The 23,420-nt window shown below is 41.9% G+C and overlaps 1 protein-coding gene across 6 annotated transcripts in view; it reads left to right on the top strand.

The window, feature by feature from the left end:
- Positions 1–23,420, top strand: part of vps13c (vacuolar protein sorting 13 homolog C) — a 425,868-nt gene that overhangs the window by 26,994 nt on the left and 375,454 nt on the right. For all 6 annotated transcript variants that reach the window (XR_011346402.1, XM_069902927.1, XM_069902926.1 and 3 more), the window contains exon 4: positions 22,889–22,984. Coding sequence is in view for 5 of the 6 variants with exons in the window: in XM_069902927.1 (XP_069759028.1) it covers positions 22,889–22,984 (96 nt within the window). In the remaining variant the exon portion in view is untranslated. The remainder of the gene's footprint in view (positions 1–22,888; positions 22,985–23,420) is intronic.

Raw genomic sequence — 23,420 nt, 5'->3', positions numbered from 1 at the left:
GGTTGATGGGATCATTGTGGGGACTGACATAGGGCTGTGGGTAGAGCACGGGGCAGTGGGAGCAGTGTGGGGACTGACGTGGGGCACCCCTCCAAAGACACCAAAAAAAAATTGACAGATAGGAAAGGTTTAGATCAGTGGTTCTCAACCTTCTTTTCCCCACTCACATGTCACCTTATGTATTGGTAGTTCTTCAGTTTGCAGAAGACATGTTGTTGTGCATTTCATCTGTGGACACGAAGGTGACTTTGTAGTCCAGTCTGGAAGCACAGAGTCCAGCACAGTGGGGCACTGGAAGTCCGTTGTTGTAATAACTGTGGCTGCTGCTTTGTGACGCCATTCATGGTTTTCCATCAGTTTTTGGCAACACCTGTCTTCAAAGGTGGTGTAGGCTTCATAGGACAGGGCTCACCAGCGGGATCCGTCAACAGCCACAGCTTCTAGTTCTCTTGGCTGAATGTCACAGTAGCATAGGGTTTTCTTTACAGCGTCTTTATAGTGCTTGCATGGACGACCTTGAGGTATCCTTCAGTCTTCAGTTCATTATGGAGCAGCTGACGAAGCATAAGGTGGTCGTCCATCCTGATGACGTGTCCCACCACCGCATTTGGACTCTAGATGATCAGGGGCTCCATGCTAGTGGACTGTGCACAACCCAAGACCTCCAGGTTGGAGACATTGTCTTGCCAACGACTGGAAGGCGCGCATGTGGAATTTCTCCAGTTGCTTGATGTGACGTTGGTCCAGAGTCCAGGTCTGACATCCATATTGGAGAGGGGTGACCACAGCTCTGTAGATTTTCAGCTTTGTGGAGAGGACATTGTGTTGATTGAGCACTCTGGTCTGCAGCCTCCCCAGAGCCTGGCTGGCTTCACTGATCCTGAAGTCAATTTCTTTGTCCAAAGACCTATCACCCGAGATGATGCTCCCCAAGTATTTGAAGCTGTTTATCTTTGTCAGCTGGGTGTCGTCCAGAGTGATTTTTGTTTCTCTGATGTTGGTGTTTGGCACGGACTGATGGAGAACTTCAGTCTTGTTCAGGTTCATGACCAGGCCAAAGAGCTTAGCAGCGTCTGAGAATTAACTATCTTTGTGCGCACCAAGAGTGCACAGTTATCAGCAAAAAAGTGTTTCTTGAATGTCTGGATCGAGGAACTTTGTCTGTACGTTCAAGTGGCGAAGGTCAAAGAGAGAGCCATCCAGTCGGATGGTACCTGATGTATACCCTCCTCCAGACCTTGGGCAGCACGTCACAACATGCAAGTGAAGAACAGATTGAACAAGACTGGGGCTAGTGCTTCACCCCATTAGAAAGGGCGAATGCAGCTGAAGTATCACCACTGCAGAGGACGTGACCTGTCATTCCGTCAAGGAGCAGCTGAATCATCTTTACAAATTTCCTTGGGCGTCTGTAACATCTCAGGATGACCCACAGAGCCTCCCTGCCTTTGTCAGATTAATAAAGACAGAGTAAAGAGGCTTCTTCTGCTCGATGCACTTCTCCTGAACTTGTCTCACGGCAAATATCACGTCCACAGTACTCGGTTCTGGCCGAAAGCCGCACTGCGCCTCCAGGAGATTCCTTTCTGAGACAGTGACAAGTCTATTCAGGAGGATGTGGGTGAAAATCTTGCCTGCAATGGACAGCAGTGAGATACCCCTGTAGCTTCTGCAGTTTGATTTGCTTCCCTTGTTTTTGTAGAGAGCCATGATGAGGGCATTGCAGAAGTCGTCAGGCTTCTCCCCTGTGATTCAGATATCTTCCAGGATGTCGTGGAACGCCTGTAATGCGTTTGGGCTTAGAGCTTTGTAGATTTCGGCAGGAATACCACCATCCTGTCCTGTTGCTTTATTTGAATTCATCGGCAAGATTGCTTTATTGATCTCATCAGTAGAAGGCGACAGGTCTAGGACTGATTGCTGAGAGATATGCTGTAAGACATCAGGATCAACTGTGGACGGCCTATTAAGTAGGTTGGAAAAGTATTCAGCCCAGCGGTTTTTCAGTCCTTCCTGGTCTTTGGTCAGGCTCGACCCATCTGATGACAGCAAACGGGAGCATCCTGATTTAGAAGGACTGGAAAACTCTGGTGGCATGCATGTCCGCATAGCATTCCACCTGCTCAGCCTTTCTGTGCCACCACTTATTCCTTATTTCTCTCAGTTCTGCCTGTACTTAGGACTGCAGATGTTTAAACTTGTCTTTCCTTGAGACAGATGACCTGTCATTTTGCCAGTCTTGTTCTTGGCCTAAAGGGGCTGTAAAGTTGTCTTGTGGATTTCATTAAAGCCATCTTGATGCCCTTGTGTTTTCATTCCGAGTGTAATTGTTGCAGTCTTCATGAGTTGTTTCCACTTTTCAGAACAGGTTCGCAAAGCGGTGAATTGCTAATTGCTGAAGAGTTTTTCATTAGGTACATCTTGAAAATGTTGGACTTGACCTAGATCTTGCAGTCTGCCAGTGTTGAATGACACTCTGACAGCCTTTGATTGTTTACGATGCAAAGGGGCTATGTGCACGTTTGAGGACTGACCAAACCAGCCTGTGATCTCTCACCTCTCATGGCCTGGGTGATGGTCACGTCTAGAAGGCATAGGATACCATAGGTGCTCTGTGTTTAGTAAGGGATTACAGCTGACGTGGACTTTTTACCCCCTCCATAAATCTTCGTCCGCGAAGCCAAGCCAAAGAAGAAGAAACTTATGGTGGTATGTGAGTGGAAAACCAGTTGAGGACCACTGGCTTGGATGGATGTGAACCAAATGAGGCAAGAATGCCAACAGAAGGGCCTTTTGCATGCTGATAAATAGACCCTATAGCCCTCTGAGACAGAAATACCTTCTTTGTCTTGTTGGTAATCCTTTAATTTAAATGATAACCTCTCAGTTCGAACTTCCAAGCCTTCCTTGTGCAAGCTCTCCACTTGAGGCTGCCACCCATTTCAGATGTCAAGACATTAAACGTTCCACAACCTTTTTGGAAAAATGCATGTCTTGGATTTTTAAATTTCTCTCTTCTCACCTCACGCCTGTGCCTTTAGTTCTAACTTCCACGCCCTGGCCTAAAGACTATCTATCCTATCAGTGCCTTTTATCCTTACACCTCTATAAGGTTATCTCTTATTCACCTACATTACAATGAGAATAAACCCAACCTATTGAATCTTATTATAACGACCCTTCATCCTAGGAAACAAGCTCAGAGAGGAATATGCAAAAATGCAGCACCGAAAATGGTGACCTTGTCCACACCGATTGTGATATTTGTGTACTCTAATTGCATTTGCCTGCATTAGTCCCATATCCTTCTATTCCTTTACCTGTCCAAATGCCTTTTAAATTTTGGAATAGTATCTGCTTTCCTGGCCTCCTTTGGAAGCTAGTTCCAAATCTTTCCCACGCCTCAGGCCTCCATTAATTTTTTTGCCCCTCACCTTTAGTTCCAGAATTTCTTTCCCTTGGAAAAGTATTCTGACTTTCTCTCCTCTGTCGTCCTCTGAGAATTTTTTTGAAGCTTTGAAGTCGCCCCAGAGGTGGCGACCATTTCTTTCTGTGCTGATTGATTCCAGCTGCTCGTTGTTTGCCCATGTGCAGTGTTTGTGTTCCTTCAGCAGCTTGTTTGTTTGCTGTAGATTCAGCATCTGCAGTCGCATTTGTCTCCTGGTTCATTGATATTGTGTCACTGAGTTGGTTGTAACTTATTGATAAACACTTGGTAGTAACTTATCATGCATCATTCTTCAACTCCCGACTGCTCTTACTCAGCTCTGCTGTCGTCAGCAGCAAGCTGTTCTGTTTTTAAAATGTTCAGAATCAGAATTTATCGTCATGAACGTGTCATGAAATTTATTTTGCAGCAGAATCATTTTAAAAAGAAGGCAAGAGAAAGTAAAGGTGGCGTCTGTGATTATTTGTCCATTCGGAAAACTGATGCCAAGGGAAGAAACTGTTTTTGTGCTGCTGGTGTGTCTCCTCAAGCTTCTCTACCTCTTTCCTGATGGTAGCAGTGGAAAGAGGGCATGGCTTGGGCAGTGAGGGTCCTTGAGGATAGAGGCTGCTTTCTCAGGATACCACCTCTTGATGGAGTGAAGACTGATGCGCATGACGGCGCTGGCTGAGTTCACAACTCTCCATAGTCTTTTCCTGTCCTGTGCATTGACACCTCCATTCAGACATGATGCAACCCTTGTAGAAATTTGCAAGAATCTGGTGATCTATCAAATCTCCTCACAAAGTATAATCACTGGCAAGCTCTTTTTTTGTCATTGTACTGACTTGGAGGACCAAGGATAGATCATCAAAGATATTAACACCTAAGATTCTTAACCCTTTCCACTGTTGACCCCTTGATGAGGACTGGTTCGCGTTCTCCTGATTTCCCCATCCTGAAGTCCATAATCAGCTCTTTAGTTTTGCTAATGTTGAGTGCAAGATTGTTGTTGTGACACCACTAAATTAACTAGCTGATCTATCTCCCTCCCTGTGGTTCTTCGTGTATAAAAATCTGCAGCATTGGTTGTGTGCAGTGCACTATTTCATTGCATGGTGAGCCTGGTGGTCTGATATCGCCTCAAACCGTGCATCTTGGCGCCTCACAGTTCGGCGGGCAGCAACCTCATTTGAAGAAGACCGCAGAGCCCACCTCACTGTCAAAAGACAAAGGAGGAAAAACCCAACACCCAATCCAACCCACCAATTTTCCCTTGCAACCGCTGCAACCGTGTCTGCCTGTCCCGCATTGGACTTGTCAGCCACTTACGAGCCTGAAGCTGATGTGGACATTACCCCTCCATAAATCTTTGTCCGCGAAGCCAAGCCAAAGAAAAAGATTTCATTGGGACTAGGAAAATGAGTGATGTTAATTTTCGATTCATTTTTGATTGCCATCTCCTCTTTGTTAGCTTTTCCTCTTGCTCATTTGAAAAAATGGTTGATGCTTTTTAGAACCTGTAAGAAAGGGTAGTTCTGAATGACAGTTCTAAGAGGTGTGCAGACATAATGCTAATATGAACTAGTCATTGCTTTGAAATTCCAAATTCTAACTCCTTGATAAAGTTGAGTACCTTTGTACCGTGTTCAGCTAATTGCATTGCTGGCAGTTTTATTGTTATAAAACGTGGTGCTGATTTCCTGCTCTTTTGTAATTGTAGATGTAGTGGCCAGAAGACTAAGTGCCTTTTATAAGCAGAGCACTGTTTTAAACATTGAAAATAATAAATTACATTCAGTCTGTTAATTAATCACAGTCAGAGTTGCTGGGGGGGGTGGGGGGGTGGGCGACTGGTAGTCATTGTGGGGCCTACCTCGGTTGCACCATTTCATCTGATGCAAGGATCGACAAAGAGACAGACAACAGACTCGCCAAGGCAAATAGCACCTTTGGAAGACTACACAAAGGAGTCTGGAAAAACAACCACCTGAAGAAACACACAAAGATCAGCGTGTACAGAGCCGCTGTCATACCCACGCTCCTGCTCGGCTCCGAATCATGGGTCCTCTACCGGCATCACCTACGGCTCCTAGAAAGCTTCCACCGGCGTTGTCTCCGCTCCATCCGCAACATTCATTGGAGCGACTTCATCACCAACATCGACGTACTCGAGCTGGCAGAGTCCGCAAGCATCGAATCCGTGCTGCTGAAGACCCAACTGCGCTGGGTGGGTCACGTCTCCAGAATGGAGGACCGTCGCCGTCCCAAGATCGTGTTCTATGGCGAGCTCTCCACTGGCCACTGAGACAGAGGTGCACCCAAGAAGAGGCACAAGGACTGCTGAAAGAAATCTCGATGCCTGCCCCAATGACCACTGCCAGTGGGCTGATCTCACCTCCGACCGTGCATCTTGGCGCCTCACAATTCGCCAGGCAGCAACCTCCTTTGAAGAAGACCGCAGAGCCCACCTCACTGACAAAAGACAAAGGAGGAAACACCCAACCCCAACCCACCAATTTTCCCTTACATCCGCTGCAACCGTGCCTGCCTGTCCCGCATCGGACTTGTCAGTCACCAACGAGCCTGCAGCAGACGTGGACATCACCCCTCCATAAATCTTCGTCCGCGAAGCCAAGCCAAAGAAAGAAGAAACAAATAGTGAGAGTTACACAGCATGGTAACAAACCATCAAGCCCATCTTGTCCATGGCAACAAGGAAAGTGCAGACCTGAGCTAGTCCCATTTGCCCGAGTTCAACCCATATCTCTCTGAACTTTTCCTGTTCTGTATCTGTCTAAATATCTTTCTACATTGTAATTGTTCCTGCCCTTGCCAGTTCTACCAGCAGTTTATTCCATACACCTACCACCTTCAATGTTTTAACAGCTTGTCTCTTAGGCCCCCTTTAACTTATTACCCTCTCATCATAACCCCTGCCTTCTAGTTTTAGACTGCCCTCCCAAGGAAAATGACTGTGACCTTGCACCTCATCCATGCCTTCAAAATTTTGTAAACCCCAATAAGGCTATTCCTCAGTTTCCTTCGCTCCAGGGAACGAGAATCTCGGCTTCTCTTTGCAGCTCAAAGCATGCAGTCCTGGCAACTGAATCTTTTCCATACCCACTCCAAATGAAAGTCGAAGAAGCCATTATGAGATAAAATAGTAAGAGATAGCGTCTAAACCTTAGGATTACCAAATTCAACAGCTTGCAGCATCAGTAAAAAGAACCAGCAAACTGATGAGCTCAGTAATTGCAAATAGACTGGTCGGCCAAAGAAGATCTCCATTGCTGATGACAGAAGAATTCTCATCATGATGAAGAAAAATGCCCAAATGCTTGTCTGACAAATCAGAAACGCTCTTCAGGAGGCAAGTTTGGATCTTAGGAGGTCATGTTGCAGTTGTCTACAACGTCGGGGAGGTCCATTTGTTAGTATTGTGTTCAGTTTAGATCAATGTTCAAATGAAAAATATCAAGCTGGAAAGGGTGCAAAAAAGATTTTCATGGATGTTGCCAGGACTCGTAAGGCCTGAGCTACAGGGAGAGGATGAACAAGCTGGGGCTTTATTCCTTGGAGTGCAGGAAGATAAAGGGTGATCTCATAGAGTTGTGGTTTCTTGACGTCCAAAAATGAGTCAGGAAATGCCGAGAACTCTTCAGATAAAGGGTGATCTCATAGTGTTGTGGTTTCTTAACGTCCAAAAATGAGTCGGGAAATGCAGAGAACTCTTCAGAAAAGTTTAAGCCTTTGCAAACAAAAGCTGAGAAAAATGAAAGTTTGGACTCTGAAATGCCTGTTGCTATTGTCACAAAATATACAGGTAGATAATGTTTTTTGGATATAAATTGGGGCAGGTTTTAGTGCAGGTCACATACAAACACATTAAAACAGATCTTATTTAAAGTACTGGAGCTCTGCCCGTGCTCGACATGTCGGGGCCAACAGTCTTTGCAGAAGCTTTGGAGAGGCCCCAAGAGACTTCACTAATGGATTGTTGTTTACAAAAAGGCAACAGATGAAAGAGCATGTTGGAGCTGCATATGATCTGGAAGGGAACTTGCTGTCTTAAGAGGGTCATGTGGTTTTGCAAGAGAGAGAGAGAGAGAGTGGAACAGGCTTTCTCTCTATATGTGTGTGTCAGAGAGAGACAGAGATTAGTTCTACAGTGTTACAGGCAGCAACAGCAACTGGGACTGAAACAGGACAAGCTGACAAGCTTGTGGAAAACCCCATTTGGAAGATGGGTTGTGAGTTCTTAGTTCAGCCTGGTCAAAGCCCTTGTGGTTCATGCAAGAGGACAGGACTGGCTGTCTAATGTTTCTCTTGAATTAAGTGAAACAAGAAGGAACTTGGTGGTAGCCTGAAAGAAAGAGGTTATCATTTGGAGAACCCTGACGGGGCAAGTTTTGTCAGCAAGACACTGGAGTGGCTGATTAAAAAGGAATCAGTTGTGGAGGTCCTGGAAGAACAAATCTCTCTGAAAACCAACAAGAACCTTCCTGAGCGGTAACATTTACCTTTCAAGCCCCAAAGCCTGGTGAACTTTATAAATGTTAAATTGCCTGCAACCAGTGAACTTGGAGGAATGAGAAGTGAGACTGGACAGACTGTGACCCAAAGAACTTTTCTGAACTTACACACACATTACATACAAGTGCGCTTAGAATTAGAAGAGGGTTAAGTTAATTGTGTTAAGTTAAAGTGTGATTCTGTTTCCCTGTTTAAAGATAGTTAAAAGCAATATTTAAGTAACCATTGGTCTTGGTGAATATCTATTGCTGCTGGGTTTTGGGGTCCTCTGGGCTCATAACACTATGAGACAGTGCCATTTTTTAAATATAGATTTTTAGTTATTTATCAATGTTAAACTTTGATGTTTTGTACCAGTTAGCTCATTCTCGGTTTGTTTCTCGGTCACGGTACTCTTATTACTTCTCTTTGCGCTACACTTAACTTCTAGTAACAGGCCTGTTTCAGACTAAATCACTCACCACTATGGTTCCCCCTACCTTGTCCTGTCTAACTTCAATCTGATCTTCTGTTACTCCCATGTTCGACCTTGATGTTTTTTTCTCTGGACTTGTGTTTTAAAGTTAACAGTTTTGTGTAACCTTGGGGATGAAAGTATTTTCCTTCTTTGTGTTTTAAAGTTAGCAGGCTCTGGAGTCAGCAGATTCTAATCAGCCAACTTTTCTACTGTGGCTGTTACTTAATTACATTAATATTTCCCATAAACAGTGTAGTTGAAGTACATAGTAAATTGTTACATAGTAATGGATTAATGAATACATAATGAATAGTACATAGGTATATTTTCCATATATTCCTCCTTTGAGACCTAAATGGTCTCACATAGAGAGAGAGAAGACAAAAAGCTGCATACAAAAAAGGTCAGATTAAACTGCAATAGCTATCCTTAAAACTGGGAGATTTGCAAAATTTTGTGCACAGTCTTCAAAGAATTATCTCTCCCACTCCATGGGCCACTGAGCCAAAAACCTGTCCCTTCATGTCTGAGACGGGAATAAAGACCCAGGAACCCTCAGATTATTCTCAGCCCTCCCTCCTTAATGCACAGTCACCAAGTATCTGCCAGTGGGATTGTCTGATTATCCCACTCCTCCTCCTCCTCACCCCCACCTTTGAACTGAACCCCAGTCTCCCAGAGAACTAAACTGAGAAATTGTCATGTATTTCTTATGTACACTGCCTGCATTCCAAGCCATCAGTTGATGCTGTACCAGTCTGTATCATCCTCAATCTAGACATCAGGCTTCCATTTTGTGTTGATTAAAAGACTACATCCTTTTCTTAGTTTTGTCTTTTGGCTTATTTTTAATTAGCTAATATCACAATTTCATGTAAAATATATAACCCTCCCCCCCCTCCTCATGACCCTCCAAATATGCAGGTTAGCCAAGCAAGCCGTCTATTCTGCCCCTCAGTCCCTGTCTAAAATTGTCTAACTGATTATGGATATCTTGCATCACCTCTGTAACCTTTGTAATTCACTTATGCCTTACATTCGAGTATACCCCACCCTGGGTAGCAAACTGATAATCCACTGTATATCTGTTTTGTTGTGAGAAAAGCCTCGAATCCACCAATTCTCAATTAACAGCCTCCAACCTTGCAACTGTCTCATTACCCAATGCTGTTAAGCCACAGGTGAGATGATTGCGATTCTTGGCAGCCACCACCCCAGCTGATCTTCCTTTTTTTAGAAAAAATTATTTATAATCAATAATAAATGATACATGCAAAATATATTGCAATACATATTTTATACCACCCATCCAACCCCCCCCCCCCCCCCCACTAAACTACCCCAAAAAAAAAGAATGAAGGTGGAGGAGAGTAATTAAAGCTGTACATTCAGGTATGTGTCGTGGTTTTGGACCACACCACCCATGTCTGGGAAAATATTTTAACAATTAGAACGCATGTATGGGCCCAAACCTCAACAAAAAAAGGATAATTATTTTGTAAATTACGTCATCTTCTCTAACAGAATACCGTAAGCAATCATTGAATATTCAATTGAATCTCATTCTTCCATGTAACTTCAAGACATTTCCCAGCTACTGCTAAGGCCAACCTCAAAAAGGCAATTTGAGAGTTATCTCATTTTAACTCTAAACACAATGATTTAATATTATCCAATGAAAATATCGTAGGGTCAAATGGAATTTGAAATTTAAGCATAACTTCCAAAAATTCTTTAATTTTATTCCAGAAAGGTTTAAGCATCTCACATAGTCTTACCGAGTGTAAGAAGGTTCCTACTTCCTTATAATATCTAAAACATAAATCTGAAGTGACATATTTAAATTTCTTCAATTTCTCCAGAGTTAAATATAATTGATGAATAAAATTATAATGAACCAATCTATATCTCATATTCACAATTTTAGTCATACTAGCTTTACATACCGACATCCACTCTTCTGGGGAGATGGATATTCCTAAGTCTTTCTCCCATTTCACTCTAGTTTTATCTACATCTGGCTTGGGCATTTTAACCTGCAATAAATTATATATATTCGATATAAAACCCTTCTGACTACCACCATCAAAAATTAAATTCTTAAATTTAGATCTTCTAGGAAGACACAAGGTATGTCCAAAATTATCTAACAATAAGACTTTAACCTGATAATAAGTAAAGAGAGTACTCAAAGTCACATCATATTTCTCTCTCATTCTTAGAAAATAAATAAAATGTCCTACCTCATAACAATCTTCTACCAATTTCACTCCTTTTTGTTCCCATAACTTCAATAGTTGATTATTGATCGTAAATGGTAAAGCTTATTTTGAAATAAAGGTGTTACCAGATAACGCTCCATCCTGATGCAAACGTTAATGTAAAGTCTCCAAAAGACTATAAAGGAAGAGTTAAATATATCAGAACATCATCTGCAAACAAATTTATCTTATATTCAATAGAATTCAGCCTAATACCTGTTACCCCATTATCTTGCCTAATCATCTGCGCCAAAGGTTCGATAACCAATGCAAACAGAGCTGGTGACAAAGGACAACCCTGTCCAGTTGATCTAGTCAATATAAAAGGTGAAGATGTCTGACCATTCGTCACCACACTTGCAGTGGGGTTTTTAATATAAAGCCATAACCCAACCAATAAAAAGAGGGCCAAAGTTAAACTTTTCCAAGACCTGAAGGCCTTTTCAGCATCAAAAGAAATTACCATCGGTAGGTCAGATTGCTGCCATGAAATATTAATCAAAGAAATCAATTTTACTACGTTGTCTGCTGAATAACAGTTCTTAATGAAACCTGCCTGATCGACATGAATCGAATCAGGTAAACATTTTGCCAGTCGATTAGCCAAAACCTTGGCTACAATCTTATAATTCACATTTAACAAAGAAATAGGTCTAGATGATCCTGCATTCAAGGGATTCCTATCCTTCTCATGAATCACAGTAATAATTGCTTTAGAAAAAGAATCTGTCCAGTAAGGAGCCAGCTTTACCCACCTGGTCTAAAATATCCATCAACAAAGGAACTAACAAATCTTGAAACTCCTTATAAAATTCAGAAGTAAACCCATCATCACCTGGGGATTTACCACTTGGCATATTTCGGAGTGCTTCCATTAATTCATTAACAGTGATACCAGCATCTAAATCTTTAACATGTCTGTCATTTAAAGTAGGCAAAGTTAAACTGGATAAAAATTCTTCAAAAGCAACCTCATCCTGCCCTACCTCAGATGTATACAACTTCTTATAAAAACTGCAAAATTCATTATTAATTTCCTGAGGTTTATTGAATTTTTGACTGATACCGAATAGCATTTATTGTTATAGTTGCTTGTTCTGTTTTTAACTGCCACGCTAAGACTTTTTTTATGTGCTCTTTCCCCTAACTCATAATGCCACTGCTTAGTCCTCTGTTAGAGTCTTTCAAATTTATGTTTGTAACAAATTATACTGCAATTTTAAATTTACCAATCGTATTTATTTTTATCCTCCATTAAACCACGTTGTAAATCTTTCTCCAAAACCTCGATCTCCTTCTCCAACTTATCAACTTCAGCCATTTGTCACTTCTTAACTTTGACCATATAACTAATAATTTGTCTCCGTAAATAAGCTTTCAAACCATCCCAAAAAAAAACAAATTTAGAATCAACTTCAAAAAAACTTTGAAGGTGATATATAAATTTACAAAATTCCAGATCTTTAAGTAAGAAGGAATTAAAATGCCACCGGTACACATTCTCCATCCTCTCCAAAGCACTACAAGTAATCAACAACAGTGATCAGACAAAATCCTTGGATTATACACAGCTTCTATAATTTGACCTTGCAATTGTGCTGACACTAAAAACAAATCTATTCTTGAAAAAGGATTATGCTGAAACGAATAAAATGAAAAATATTTTTCTTTAGGATTTAATTTCCTCCATATATCTACTAAATTCAACTCCTTCATTAAGACCATCAACAGTTTAACCATCTTAGTTCTAATTATCGTTTTTGGAGATTTATTCAATAATGGATCTAAACAACAATTAAAATCACCTCCTATCATAATTTTATCATAAGCCTGATTCAAATTAAGAAAATAATCCACCATAAATTGTTCATCATCAATATTTGGAGCATAAACATTCATTAAAGTCCAAAATTCTTATGTGTGTATTCCCAGGGTAAGGGGAAGCACCCAACTTTGCATTGTTGTTGTAATAAATGTTCTTTGTTCTCAAAAAAAAATCCAAGATTCTGAAAAAATTGTACAATTAACAATCAAAAGTCTACTAGCCACTTCAAAAACAGATTCCAATTTGACAGGTAACTTCTTATTAATCAAAATAGCGACCCCTCTTGCTTTAGAATTAAATGAAGATGATACTACTTCCCCAACCCAATCTCTTTTCAATTTCTGATGCTCTTTATCAGTCAAATGAGTGTACTGCAAAAAAGCTACATCAACCTTCAATTTTTTAAGATACGCCAATACCATTTTTCTTTTAATAGGGTTATTTAGCCCGTTAACATTAAAATGAACAGAATTTGAATCCGCCATTTAAGAATTCCTCAATCCTCTCACCATAAACGTTGAAGTCCCTCCCCACGATATCAATACACAAAAGATTCTCCTCCAAAAAGAATAACCCCACTTAAAAAAAAACCCAATACCAAAAAAAATACCCAATGATATTACCTCCCTCAATCTCACGGGAGTGACAAATGCCACAAAGTGGCAATTCTGACCCTGCTTATTATCAGGTAAAGAATTAGCAAATTCCAAAGCTTCTGCATCATCCGGGAAAAAAATTTGGACTGATATTCACCATAAAAACTTTTTTAACACTGCAGGATAACGAAAAGCAAATTTGTACCCTTTCCTCCAAAGAACAGCTTTAGCCGAATTAAATTCTTTACGATGTTTAATCAGCGTTTAACTCAAATCAGCATAAAAAAGACCCTGTTATTTTTAACAAGCAAAGGTCCCTGATTATTTATCTCATTCTGCACTGCAAGCCTCAAGATCAGTCTCTCTCTTGGGAACGTGGTGTAGGGAGAAGACGTGGAAAACACCCCCTCCTGGCAGAACTTTTAAAAATCCCTATTAAACTTCTTAAATTATCTTAAAAATTACAGATTGTACAGTTGAAGTATCAGACTATCAATAATGAAAAAAACGAAAGGTCAAAACAACTAAGAAAACGGCTATTAAATCAGTTACAATGCCTGAAGAAACTCGGCCTACCTTAACACTGAAGTCTGGGGACTCTATTTCTTCACAGCCTCGACCTCAATGGCAGTCTGTGGGTAGGGCCTTTTCTACATCGTCGTGGACCTTGCGTCCTGACGCGCATGTGCATAATGCCTAAAAAGGCCCAGGCTGCGGAAGACCCGACCTCCACCGGCCCAGTGCACCTGGGCTGGGGGGGGGGGCCGGGGTGGGGGGGGTGAGAGTCTGCACCCGCAGTTGGGTCGAATCAGCTGATTTCCCGACAGAGGAGGAAGAGGACGTCGTTGAATTGGAGGAAGGAGATCAGTTTTTAACGGAAGAAGAGACTGCTGTATTCTAGGGTAGGCCAAGGGTGAGCCAGGCTGCTAAGTTTGAATCTAGACCCCCTCAGGATCCCCTTCTAATGCTAAATTGGCTTTACAAATAAGCCAAGGTTTTACTACTATGAAGGAGCAACTTGTAGACATGAAAGGGGAAATGGCTGCAATGAAAATGGATGTGGCTAAATATCTGAAAGCTGTGGATATAGTTCAGGACAAATTTAAAAAGATTGAAGAAGAGTTTATTAATTGTAAAGATGATATTGACTTTTGTAAAGAGAAGGTGGAGCAGGTGGAAAACTTATTTACTGGTTGGGAAATACAAAAGACTGATTTGTTAAAGAAGATTGATGCTTTGGAGAACCGGAGTTGGAGGAACAATGTTAAGATAGTCGGTCTTCTGGAAGACTTTGAGGGACCGAATCCAGTCCAGTTTTTTCAAAAATGGATTCTGGAGGTCTTGGGACTAGCACATTTACCGACTGGACTGGAGCTGGATAGAGCTCATAGAGCAGTATGGAGGAAGCCATTTCCTGGACAACTACTGCAGTCTATCTTGATACATTGCTTGCGATACCCAGCTGATCTTTCAAGGGATATGGAGATGAGGACTCCCCCCATCTGATGTCAGATCCCAGGGTAACAGGATTGTTAAGGTTCACACAAATTCCTTTGACACTGGGTGTGGAAAGAAATAACCCCCCTTCCCCCCCCCCACAGGTGGCAGATGACTTCCAAAAGCTTCAGCGTCAGCCACTCCACCTCCTCCCCCCCAAAACGGACTTACAAAATTATAAATCAAAATCAGTTCATAACCCCAATGAATTCAGTCCCACAGTTTGTTCTGGATCCATCAATGTCAATCAGACTTTTTGACATATCTGCCTTTCCATTCCCATTTTCATTCTTCTTATCAGAAGTCTTCCTCTTAGGAGAAGATTGCCTTTCAGGCAAAGAGTTAACAAAAATTAAAGCATTGCGATTATTCTCAAAAAACTGTGATTGAAAGTTGCCATAAAAAAACCTTCAAAACTGCAGGATACCAAAAAGAAAACTTTTGTCCCTTCCTCCACAGCCCTCCTAATAATTTTCTGGCTTAAATCTGGATAAAAGAATACCTTATTACCCTGAACCATCAACTGAGATTGGCATCTACGCGCATTTTGAACCGCATCCCTATCTTGATACCGCAAGCACTGCTATTTTTTCTGTATTACGTTCCACTTGTTCTCTGCAATCTTGAAAGGCACCTTCCATTTTGTTAAAATTATCTTGCACTATATCCACCATATTCAAACATCTGTTAACATCAGCTTTAACAACAGAAATGTCTTTCTTAAGACCTCCTCACAGATATTAGTCATTTTCTCAATGATCTTCATAAATCCCTGGTCAATCTGAGTAGAAATTTGTGTTGACATATTGCCCATCTGATGAGCTATGGATTCCAAAATTGTAAACTCAGCATCAAAGGTAGATTCACTTGTCTCTCCTTGAGACCTTACCTGCACTCAGTTCACCAGTAATCTTCCAGCCTTTCAAATTGTACAGGAACTTTTCCTTCCTGTTCCTTCACTCTGCTCTCTCCCCATAGCCCCAAGTTGGTCCCCACACTGATCCCACTGCCCCATGCTCTCCCTACAGCCCTGTATCAGCCCGACACTGTGGGGTGGGCAGAGCAGTGGGATCGGTGTGGGGACCGACACGGGACTGTGGGGAGAGAGCAGAGCAGTGGGATCGGTGTGGGGACCGACACGGGACTGTGGAGAGAAAGCAGAGCAGTGGGATCGGTGTGGGGACCGACACGGGACTGTGGAGAGAGAGCAGAGCAGTGGGATCAGTGTGGGGACCAACACGGGGCTATGGGGAGAGAGCAGAGCAGAGCAGTGGGATCAGTGTGGGGCTAGTTTAATTGGGGGTGCAGACATGTGGGCAAAGGGGCTGTTCCTGTGCTATACGGTTCTTTGTTTTAGATATTCATTATATTTGGTGTTTGCATTTCCCTCTGACAAATTCCCTCTGACAAATTCCCTCTGACAAATTCCCTCTGACAAATTCCCTCTGACAAATTCCCTCTGACAAATTCCCTCTGACAAATTCCCTCTGACAAATTCCCTCTGACAAATTCCCTCTGACAAATTCCCTCTGACAAATTCCCTCTGACAAATTCCCTCTGACAAATTCCCTCTGACAAATTCCCTCTGACAAATTCCCTCTGACAAATTCCCTCTGACAAATTCCCTCTGACAAATTCCCTCTGACAAATTCCCTCTGACAAATTCCCTCTGACAAATTCCCTCTGACAAATTCCCTCTGACAAATTCCCTCTGACAAATTCCCTCTGACAAATTCCCTCTGACAAATTCCCTCTGACAAATTCCCTGGTTTTTTATTTGCCACCCTGATGTCTTTTGCCAACTGATTCATGTGTAAGTTGTTCTGCATCACCGAGACGTGTGTGGTTATCTATTTCTCCTGATGCCTCTGCTAGTTCAAATTCTCTTCTGGTCTGATTCCTCTCTGAGTACTCGAGGTTTGGTGGCTATGGGCAGATTATCAACAAACATTGGTGCTCGGTGCCTGCATTGGAAAGCAACAAATTAATCTGTTCCTCATAAGTGGGATCAGTATGGGGACAGCCCCAGCACTGACAGCCCACACCGACCACCCCAACCCCTACAGCCCGCGCCGGCCACCCCAGCCCGACGGCCCGCGCCGCCCGCCCCTGCTCCGATGTCCCACACCAGGGGCAACGGGGAGGGGGGCTGTCAGGCACTTGCCAGCTGATTGTCATCCCCTTAGCAGCTGCTTTCAGGAGGCAAAATTAAGCTGCTATTATAAACAGTCCCTTCATCATTTATTCAGAACTGCTTGAATAGAATGATCTTGCCTGATATGGGGATGAAGTGTAAGTACAGGAGGATGCTCCTACCATCTCATTGAGCTCTGTAAACAGTAGGGGGTGTGCCAGAAATCAAAGTATGAACCACCCCTGCTGGACAATTTCTGTACGAAATGCAATTTCTTTTTTACTCGTACTACTTAATTATATTTATGCAATAACGTAGATTGACTAAGGAGGAGTGGCAAAGGAGGGGCATGTCACTAATCTAAGAAAGTAGAACCTTCAAAGGAAGGAAGGTCTTATCCCCCCCGGGGGGGGGGGGTGGGGGAGAACCTCAGTGCTCCGGCAATTATCCCTCCTGGTGGAGGGTTACAAAGTTCTCCTCGCATGCGCCTCCTGCACTGTCAATAACAGCCAGATATGGGCATAATATGCGGCTTGACATCGGGGGATTTTGACCACCTGAAAGTGCCCACAGTTGTGTCACAGCAGTGGTCTTCTATACAAGGCAATTCATCTTTCAAATTTACCATCCCACATCACCCAACTCAGACCATCAAAACACATGGTGTAATTATTATTTGAGAAATACGCTGACTGTGCTAATTCAGAAGTGATTGTGTTGTGAAAGCGAGTACCCTGGCAACCTCCTCTAGTCATACTGCCTATCTGATCAAATAAGTGTAGCTGGCTTTCTAGACACCTTCCTTTAGCTGCTTGGAACCCCTTAGCTGATTCATTAGCCAATAGCTCTAACTTCTGATTGGTGCTATAGGCATTCAATATTTTAGTAAGACGCATTTAAAAAGGTATTATGCTGCCACCAAAAATTCCTCTTTTTAGTCTCTGGACTTCAGTTCAACTGTCAGGGCGACAAGAGGCGTAACAATAAAGTTCTCATGTTGAAGGTGGGCCTCTCTTTTTCTGTCTGTTATAATAAGAGTCTTAACGTCTTAGCTGCACCTTTTTCCTTTAGTCTGTTTGGAGTATCTAGTGAGGCTGTCCTTCAAGCTTTATTGCACTCAATGTTATTATCGGGACCTGAAATTTTCCTTGGCAGCAAGTTCTCAATTTCTTCCAATCCAATTCTTTACCAGAATGTAATTCTCAGGTTTGACATTAGGATATTCACCACTTGGATCTGTTGGATCAGCCTCCTTGAGGTGTGCTTATTTGACTTGTGAATGCATCTCTCAAAAATTTTTTAGATAGATTACTCAAATATTTGCTTATGTCATCACCTAGTAATGATAAATCCATCCCCACTGGGCTGTGCAGGCTTTGCTCCCCAAGATGTCTGTATTGGCTCTCCGTGGACTATCTCTGCAGCAGATAGCCTGCGGTGTCATCCGCATTTAAAACTGCTAGAGGTAGCAATTTTTAACTAATTTTAGCCCTGTTTCCTCAGTCAATTTGGCCACTTTAGTTTTTTTTTCCATTTGCACATTCCACTATTCCTCCTGCCTGGGGTTAATGGTTAACTGTAATCCCCAATTCCTTTATCCAATTCAACACAGTTTCTGCTGACAACTTGGTCAATTTATTCTTTAAGGAGCCAGGCAAATCAATAATAACAATACTTATAGTTACGTTCTTAATTCTATAAAATCAATCCACGTACACTCAAATGGAAGGCATTCGATTTCTTTACCAGGATTATTTTGTAGGCAGATAAGACCTTCCTTCCTTTGAAGGTTCTACTTTCTTAGATTAGTGACATGCCCCTCCTTTGCCACTCCTCCTTAGTCAATCTACGTTATTGCATAAATATAATTAAGTAGTACGAGTAAAAGAAATTGCATTTCGTACAGAAATTGTCCAGCAGGGGTGGTTCATACTTTGATTTCTGGCACACCCCCTACTGTTTACAGAGCTCAATGAGATGGTAGGAGCATCCTCCTGTACTTACGCTTCATCCCCATATCAGGCAAGATCATTCTATTCAAGCAGTTTATCACCTTCTGAATAAACGATGAAGGGACTGTTTATAGTAGCAGCTTAATTTTGCATCTCTCTCCTTTGAAGAAGACCGCAGAGCTCACCTCACTGACAAAAGACAAAGGAGGAAAAGCCCAACACCCAACCCCAACCAACCAATTTTCCCCTGCAACCGCTGCAACCGTGTCTGCCTGTCCTGCCTCGGACTTGTCAGCCACCAACGAGCCTGCAGCTGACGTGGACATTTACCCCCTCCATAAATCTTCGTCCGCGAAGCCAAGCCAAAGAAAGAATTTTGCATCAAAGCTAAGTCAGAAACCTTCTTTATCGTAACACAGATCTGGACACTGTGGCTGCTATGGTACATATGGGGGTGATCTTGCCCACAAGGAATCTTTTGATTCTTCCTTCTCATCATCCTGCAAGAATAGGGTGGCCCTGCCTGACATCAGGACCCCGAGGTTTTATTCTTTCACCTTCTGTTTGTTAACCATTTGGTGCCTGAGAGAATGTTACCATTTTAATTGTACTTGTATCTTTAATCTGAAATGCTAAATCAGTTTCACATTCTATAGTTGGCTCTTGTCTGTTCCTCATTTAAATTTAATTTTTATTACACACCTTACGTGGAGAAAAGTTTAATTCAAGCATTAAAAAAATATGCTGCACAGACAGGGCAGGAGCTTCCAATCCTGATTGATTGTTTGTTTACCAATCAATATTCCAGACATGTAATTGAGATCCTCAATGTTTCCTCTCATTCTCTCTCCAGCTCTTATTCATTTTTCACATTAGTTGTTTTGCCACGGCTATATTACTACCATTATAAAATTATTCTTCCTGCTTCGTGTAATTGGAACATGGATGGGACCGATCGGTCCCTTTTCTGATATATCGTTACCTTTATCATAAATTTACTTGGCCAGCCCTTTCCTGGCCTCCTCAATTCCTACCTTTTTCTGAGTTGCACAACTCACTGTCCAATTTAAATTTTTACCATACTCCAGATATAAATAACGCATTGTCTATTCCAGGGTCCCCATAACAATACTTGTAGTTACGTTCTTAATTCTATAAAATCAATCCACGTACACTCAAATGGTAGGCATTCGATTTCTTTACCAGGATTATTTTGTAGGCAGATAAGACCTTCCTTCCTTTGGAAGGTTCTACTTTCTTAGATTAGTGACATGCCCCTCCTATGCCAACATTTTACCCCTCGGAGCATTTACTCCTGATTTATCACACATTTGGACCGTGTTGTTCTTTTCTTCCTCTGCACCCACTTCAAGGTCCTGACCTTCGCGTGGGGGATTTCCCCTCTTAACTACCAGTCTAAGGCAGGGCGTCAGAACTAGGGCAACATGTTATGCTGGACAGTACTTTTATTCCCTCACCAGGCAAATCCTCAACCCCTTATCCTCTTTGCTCAGGATGCAACACTCCTAGTTCATCTGGAGTTCGTCAAAGTTATGCAAAAGGATGGGAGGGATCAATTGATCTAACACCTTAAGAGAAGAACCGGGGAAGTGTCCCGTGAGCCCGTTCTTTGGTCTTTAGATGCTAGTTCAGCCGGTCACTGACCCCATCCAGCAAGCATTCCTCAATCTTAGACTCCCGGCTGGTTTGCCAAATGTATTAAAACTGCCACTTCCTGATGCAAAGAACACAGCACACAGAATTGGTCCAGTTAACTCTTTATTGGACACCAAGTTAACCTGAGAGAACCTTTACTGCTTTCGGCCTTGAAAGTTGTCTCGGAGGTCTCTATTCAACAAATGGATGCATCAACTTTTATGCACTCAAGAAAACAAGTTGAACTAAAAGATTATATCATTATTCTACATACAGGGTAAATTACTATTACATACACCTCTTGTAGCCCCCTCCCCTATATCCCTGTATCAAGGTTGAATAAGAACACTGAGTTACATTTACTCCACATGATGTCAGTTTCTTTTCTTGATTCTCCTCCTGTTCAGGCTGTTTCTCCAGTTTTTTTTCCATTCTTTCGTTCTCCTCATTGCCTCATCCCCTGTCTCTCTCCCTGTCCTGAAAAGTTTCAGTATCTTCACCTCCTGCCCACTTTCGTTCTCATATTTCGGATTAATCTTTAAGTTTATAATGTTTATGTCGAAGGTACCTTACTTTGGCCATTTAGTTAATTTTTTCATTCTCTTTTCCCATTTTTCAGTTTTTATATCATTTTTAGATACTGGGAACTTCTTACTTAATATTTCATTTGCAGTTGCTTTATTCATTGCACTCTTTTGTTCAGCACATTTCATCAATTGGTCAAATCGCTGTCTTTGTTTCTGTCCTGTCAATTGTTGTAGTCACTATGATGTATTCTACTTTTTCCCTCACACTTTGTGGTTTTAAATTGTCCAATTGATCCCAATTTTATCTAACTTACCTGTACCGCCCGTGCGCACCCCTACTCACTTAGGGCAGTATCCGCAGAATGTCTCCTGCCCATTCAGTCCCCTACTCACTTAGGGCGGTATCCACGAGGACTGACCAACACCACGTGGAATTTTTCCTTTAATCAAACTCTACTCACTCCACTGCACAGTTTTCCTGATCAGTGATCCAAGCCTCCTTTAGTCCAATTTGTCAGCAGATTCTTTGGATCGGAGAGACCCTCTGACTGTCATTTGGCACTTCTGTGTCCCCAGAGACCTCCCATTCCCAAAAGATTTTAGTCCAAATTTAAAGCGAAAACCGCTTACCCTTTTGCGGGTGGTTCCGAGAAGTTGTTCTGTTGATCCCCGAGGGGCTGGGAAGCGCTCTTGACCAGCCACCTCTTTTCCGACTAGTCTCTTTCCAACCCTGCTCACAGTGTCAAATTTTGTTGTCGTTTTTTTGATGTCCAAAAATGAGTCAGGAAACATGGAGAATTCTTCAGAAGAGTGCAAGCCTTTATTTGCAAACAAAAACTGAGACAAATCAAAGCCTGGACTCAGAAATGCCCGTTGCTGTGAGACACTGTCCTTTTTTAATACAGATTTTCAGTTACATATCAATGTTCGACTTTGATTGATGTTTTGTACCAATTCGCTCATCCTGGGTTCGTTTCTCGGTCATGGTACTTTTATCACTTCTCTTTGCCCTACACTTCTTGTAACCAGCCTGTTTTGGAATAAATCACTCGCCACTATGGTTCCCCCTACCTTGTCCTGTCTAACTTCTCCTATCTGACCTTCTGTTACTCCCATTTATGACCTTGATGTTTTTTTCTCTGGACTTGTGTTTTAAAGTTAGCAGTTTTGTGTAACCTTGAGGATGAAGATATTTTCCCTCTTTGTATTTTAAAGTTAGGCTCTGGAGTCAGTAAATTCTACACATACTATAATCATCCAACTTTTCTACATGCTTAATTACATTAATATTTCCCATAAACAGTGTCATTGAAGTACATAGTAAACTGTTACATAGTAATGGATTAAAGAATACATAATAGTGTATGGGTATATTTTCCAGAATAGAAGTGTACAATAGCATCTTTTCTGAGTTTGAGTAAATGCCTCCATTGGACGGCACTTCATCCTACAGTATATCAGTGATCCCGAACACACTGCTAAAGCAACAAAGGAGTTTTTCAAACTAAAAACTGGAAAATTCTTGAATGGCCAAGTCAATCATCTGACCTAAATCCAATTGAGCTTGCCTTCCATATGTTGAAGAGAAAACCTAAGGGGATAAGTCCCAAAACAAGGAGCTGAAGATGGCTGCAGTAGAGGCCTGGCAGAGCATCACCAAAGAAGATGTTCAGCATCTGGTAATGACTATAAATCACAGACTTCTAGCAATCACGACTACTTTAATACCATTGCTATGAGTCAAATATTATGGTGCCCTGAAAAATGAAGGGACCATGTATAACAATTGCTGTAATTTCTCTATGGTCAAATCCAAATGTATTCAAATGACCTTGAATAAAATCTGGAATGTGCACTTAAATTTGATGTGAATTGTTTGATTACAAATTTAAAACTGTGGAGCACGGGGAAAGAAAATGTCATCACACACATTATGGAGGAGGGCACTGTATTATTATCTCAACTGTTATGTGTGTATATTGTGCTTTGTTTGTTTAACTGTGACTCTTCTTGATTATAGACAAACTTACTTTGAAGATTCCATGGAAGAATCTGTACAGTGAGGCAGTGGTAGCCACATTGGATGGTTTGTACCTTCTGGTTGTTCCAGAGGGAAGTAAGTAACATTGAATATTATTTCATTTCTAAAATTGAAATATTAATTGTGTTGTAACATGAAACTATTGAGGACTATGTTTGAGGAAAGTGTTCAATAGTCCTTAGTGATCATTGGAGTCAAAAGTATTTGTTGGGTTCGAGGAAACAGGCCATGTCGGCCCTTCGAGTCTGCTCCAGTTCACTTGAACAACTCCACTAGCTCAACTCTCCCACTCTCTGCCTATAACCCTCCAACCCCCTCACATCCATGTACATATCCAACTGTCTCTCAAATGACAGAAGCGACCCTGCTGCAACTATCTCTTTTGGAAGATCATTCCATTCTGCCACCACTCGCTGAGTGAAAAATATTTCTCCAAAAGTTTTGCCCCCTTACCCTTAACTCATGCCCTCTTGTTCCAACCTCCCCTGCCCTCAGGGGAAAGAGTCTGTTT

This window comes from Narcine bancroftii, chromosome 11 (genome assembly GCF_036971445.1).
Source record: "Narcine bancroftii isolate sNarBan1 chromosome 11, sNarBan1.hap1, whole genome shotgun sequence".
NCBI lineage: Eukaryota > Metazoa > Chordata > Chondrichthyes > Torpediniformes > Narcinidae > Narcine > Narcine bancroftii.
The sequence above is the reverse complement of the archived record's forward strand: the minus strand, read 5'-3'. Positions and strand labels throughout refer to the sequence as shown.